The sequence below is a fragment of the Aquila chrysaetos genome (genome assembly GCF_900496995.4).
Source record: "Aquila chrysaetos chrysaetos chromosome W unlocalized genomic scaffold, bAquChr1.4 W_unloc_1, whole genome shotgun sequence".
NCBI classification, from domain to species: domain Eukaryota; kingdom Metazoa; phylum Chordata; class Aves; order Accipitriformes; family Accipitridae; genus Aquila; species Aquila chrysaetos.
This window is the reverse complement of record NW_024470321.1, coordinates 6,027,466-6,031,172: the sequence shown is the minus strand read 5'-3', so window position 1 is coordinate 6,031,172 and position 3,707 is coordinate 6,027,466. Positions and strand designations below refer to the sequence as shown.

The 3,707-nt window shown below is 46.5% G+C and overlaps 1 protein-coding gene across 1 annotated transcript; it reads left to right on the top strand.

The window, feature by feature from the left end:
• Window positions 1-1,498: 1,498 nt before the first annotated feature.
• Window positions 1,499-2,693, top strand: LOC121232861. Its single transcript, XM_041121329.1, has 2 exons — window positions 1,499-2,229; window positions 2,369-2,693. The coding sequence occupies exons 1-2, from the start codon at window positions 1,499-1,501 to the stop codon at window positions 2,388-2,390; spliced, it is 753 nt and encodes a 250-aa protein (XP_040977263.1). The 3' UTR covers window positions 2,391-2,693.
• The last annotated feature ends 1,014 nt before the right edge of the window (window positions 2,694-3,707 follow it).

Here is a 3,707-nt window from a genome sequence, read left to right as displayed (position 1 = left end):
AAAAAAAAAATAAAAACAAAACAGCTGGAGAGTGGGAAGAGAAACGCGGTTGCGGAATGTGGGAACATATTTAGCTAACGGTCACAAGAGCATTCCAGACGCCTTTAGAAGGCCTTGAACAGAATAAACAAGAAGACAAAAATAAGAAAGTTACCAATTAGAAAAACACAGGTGCGCATTCCACGATAAAGAGAACTTGGCACAAACAACCTCAATTCGGCAGTTTATCTTGACCAATTAGACTGAGATAAGTCTCGCATGTTTTAGTTAGTATAACCAATTATGTTTTATGTTTATGCGCGTGTACAGTGTTGATATAACCAATCATTAAGTGTAACTAGATGCGTGGACAGTGCGTGAATAATGTGTGCAACCAATAGTAAAATAGCTAAACACATGTACAGATGTAACCAATGTATAAAATGATGTCTGATGCTCTAGTAAAGCGGGCTTCACCTGATCACATTGGTCTGTGTGTGATGTCCTGAGCCTCTGCAATTGGTGCCCGAACAGGGACCCTCGGATCGGTGTTGAATTCTACGACAGGAGCCGACGGAGAGAGGGAGCGGAGAAGTCGGCCAAAACCATCCCTGCTGCCCCGGCAGGATGACACAAGCCTCAGGTGAGCTGGGAAGACAAGGAAGCGCGCGCAAGTGAATAGAAAAACGGAATCTCACCCTAATCAGGTGAGCGGTCGGAGAAGGAGATGGGGTTGGACAAAGAGCAAGAAGCGGTCCTAAACCTCCTTCAACATATTCTCTCTAAGAGAGGGTTGAAATGCGATAACTCCATAATAAAGGGGTTACTTTTATGGGCTTGGGAGAGAGAACTTATTCCGACTATAAATGTTGCATTTGAAGTAGCGACTTGGGACGATGTAGGCAAGGCGCTGTGGGACAGTATTAGCGCCGGGGGAGATAAGACAAAGGAGGCAAGCAAATACGCAACGCACTGGAAGGTAGTTCGAGATGTGCTGCAGGCAATGAGGGCGGAACGGCAGGCAGCCGCTGCTGTCTGCGCGGCGGTGATCCCTTCTGATGCCTCCATGTCAGCTGCGTCAGCCTATCCCGCTGCAGTTAGAGGAACATTTTCTACGCAGCTGTCTCTACCCCCCTGAGCATCCATTTCTGCTAGTGCTGAGACGTCTGTACACACACAGCCTTTGCCTATACCCAGCCAGGTCGCTGGTGCCGAAAGTATCCCCCTGCCTGTTACTCCACGAGAAACGGGGGCATTAGGGGGGGCCGCTTGTTGCCCAATCGACTCGGAGGTGGCAGACTCGGAGGTGATTAATGTGGATAGACAGATTGTAGAAGGGAAGGAACCATCATCATCAGGTAGTACAGTGGAAGAGCTCCTAAGAGAGGTGGTGAACCAGTTACAAGAACTGACAGTACAATCAAAAGAACCAGAAGTGAGGAGATGTTCATCCTCCCAGCCGGAAGGGCCCTCTAGAAAGGGTGAGCCGAGAAGGCAAGACAGCGAAGATTTTGGCCGTATGCTGGTCTCACTGTCCTTACCACCACCGCACTTTAATCCATCCCGCCTCTCGGAGCCGAAGACGGTGGAACCATCCGCACCTGCGATAGATGCGGAGCCGCCTGCAACAGCCGCTGCAGACGAGAGAGAGAGGCATTGGAGGGGAGTAATAAAAAACACCCTTGTGGAAGGGACTATGATTCAAGCATTCCCAGTTGTTATACAGAATAACAGACTGAAAAGATGGGAGGCGTTTGACTGGAAAGTCCTTGAGAAATTAAAGACTGCTGTGAGTCAATATGGAATCAAATCTACGTTAGCCCAACAATTGCTACAATTCATCTTTTCTGCTGATACGCTGATCCCTCAAGATATTATGCAAATAGTACGGTTGGTTTTGGAACCCTCACAAATGTTAGTATTTTTGCGACATTGGGAAGCGCTCTGTGATCGGGAACAGGCAACTCCACGACAGCCAACAGATCTCTTATGGGCAGTAACCACGCAGATGTTGATGGGTACTGGACCCTTCACGGCAGGGAATGCCCAGGTGCAATGTATCACCAAGGTTCATCATCTATCACAGAATTTGGCATATCAAGCCCTTATTACCTTACCAGACAAGATGCGAACCCATGTTTTTACTCAGGTGAAACAAGGGCCTAATGAACCTTTCGCACAATTTATTGATAGACTGCATAAGGCAATTTTTGATCATCCTGACATGGACGATGCCATGAAAGAGAAAGTATTCAAAATGATCGCTTTTGATAATGCTAATGAGAAGACACACCAAGCATTGGGTAATTTGCCAAAAACTGCGGAGGTCGCTGACATGATAGAATACATGAATCAATCAGTGGATTCGCAGAAAGCAGCTTACGTTGCCGCAGCTGTACAAGGAGCTATAAAGCCGTTTCTCAATAAAGCCAGTAAGAAACCCTTGGTCAAGTGTTTTAATTGTGGCAAACTTGGACACATCAGGAGCCAATGTAAAGCTTCTGCTAGTAAAAGGTGGTGCAACAGTTGTAAGAAAGATAAACACACCACCCAAGAATGTAGAAAGAAGGGAAACTTTACACCGAGTGCGAAGGCCCCTCACGCGACGACACAAATGCAAGGGGCTTGGGCTGCCAGCCCTCAGGCAGCCTCACAACTGCCAGATCCGCCACTGCAGGAAGCTCCGGAGTGGACGTGGAAACCGCAGTAGACATTACACTGGTGGATGCAGGAGTCCACTTGGTGGATAGCAACATAGAAGGACCATTAGGGTTTGGGCTTAGTGCATTTTTAATAGGGCGATCTTCAACGGCTCTAAAAGGAATTCTGGTAGTCCCAGGACTTATTGATGCAGATTATTGTGGGACTGTGAAAATTATGATCCACGTTTTAATCCCTCCTGTTTCTATTCCTAAAGGTACCAGAATAGCACAATTAGTTCCATTCAGGTCGTGTGTTCCGAACCCAGGTGAAGTACAACGTGGAGATGGTGGATTCGGCTCCACTGGGGAACTGCAAGTATATTTTGCCATGGACATAACAAAAGTTAAACCAGAAAAAGTAGTGCAATTGGAAGGGCCTGACGGAGTTGTCGTCAAGAAACCGATGACAATCGATACAGGAGCTGACATTACAATTATTTCACGATATATTTGGCCTCCATCGTGGCCATTGATCAATCCAAATTTTGATATTGCAGGGATAGGGGGCACGCAAACCACCTTAGTAAGTCAGCTACTGATTACATTTATGTTCCCCAACAGTACGCATGTTACGACACGTCCGTATGTCATGACTACCCCAAAGGAATTGTTTGGCCTCATAGGCTGTGACTTACTGAGCCAAATGAAAGCAACATTAGTGACCCATCCTTTTTGGGAGAGGTCACTGAGGGGCAGCCAATCTTAAAAATTAGCTGGAAAACAGATGAGCCTGTTTGGATTGATCAGTGGCTGCTAAATTCTGAAAGGCTGCAAAAAATACAAGAGTTAGTTGAGGAGCAATTGAGAGCGGGACGTATTGTTCCCTCTACTAGTCCATGGAATACACCAATATTCACCATTTCCAAGAAAAGTGGGAAGTGGAGACTGTTACATGACCTTAGAGCTGTGAACGCAGTGATGCACAATATGGGGGCCCTACAGCCAGGTTTGCCGTCTCCAGTTATGCTTCCAGAAGAATGGGATTTGTTAATTATAGATCTAAAGGATTGTTTTTTCACCATTCCC

What these genes read in the sequence shown, in the direction of transcription:
- LOC121232861 (XM_041121329.1), top strand. Translation starts at nt 1,499, where the DNA reads ATGCTGGTCTCACTGTCCTTACCACCACCGCACTTTAATCCATCCCGC. An exon ending in GATGCCATGAAAGAGAAAGT is followed by an intron (nt 2,230 to 2,368) that starts ATTCAAAATGAT and finishes GCTTACGTTGCC; the next exon opens with GCAGCTGTACAAGGAGCTAT.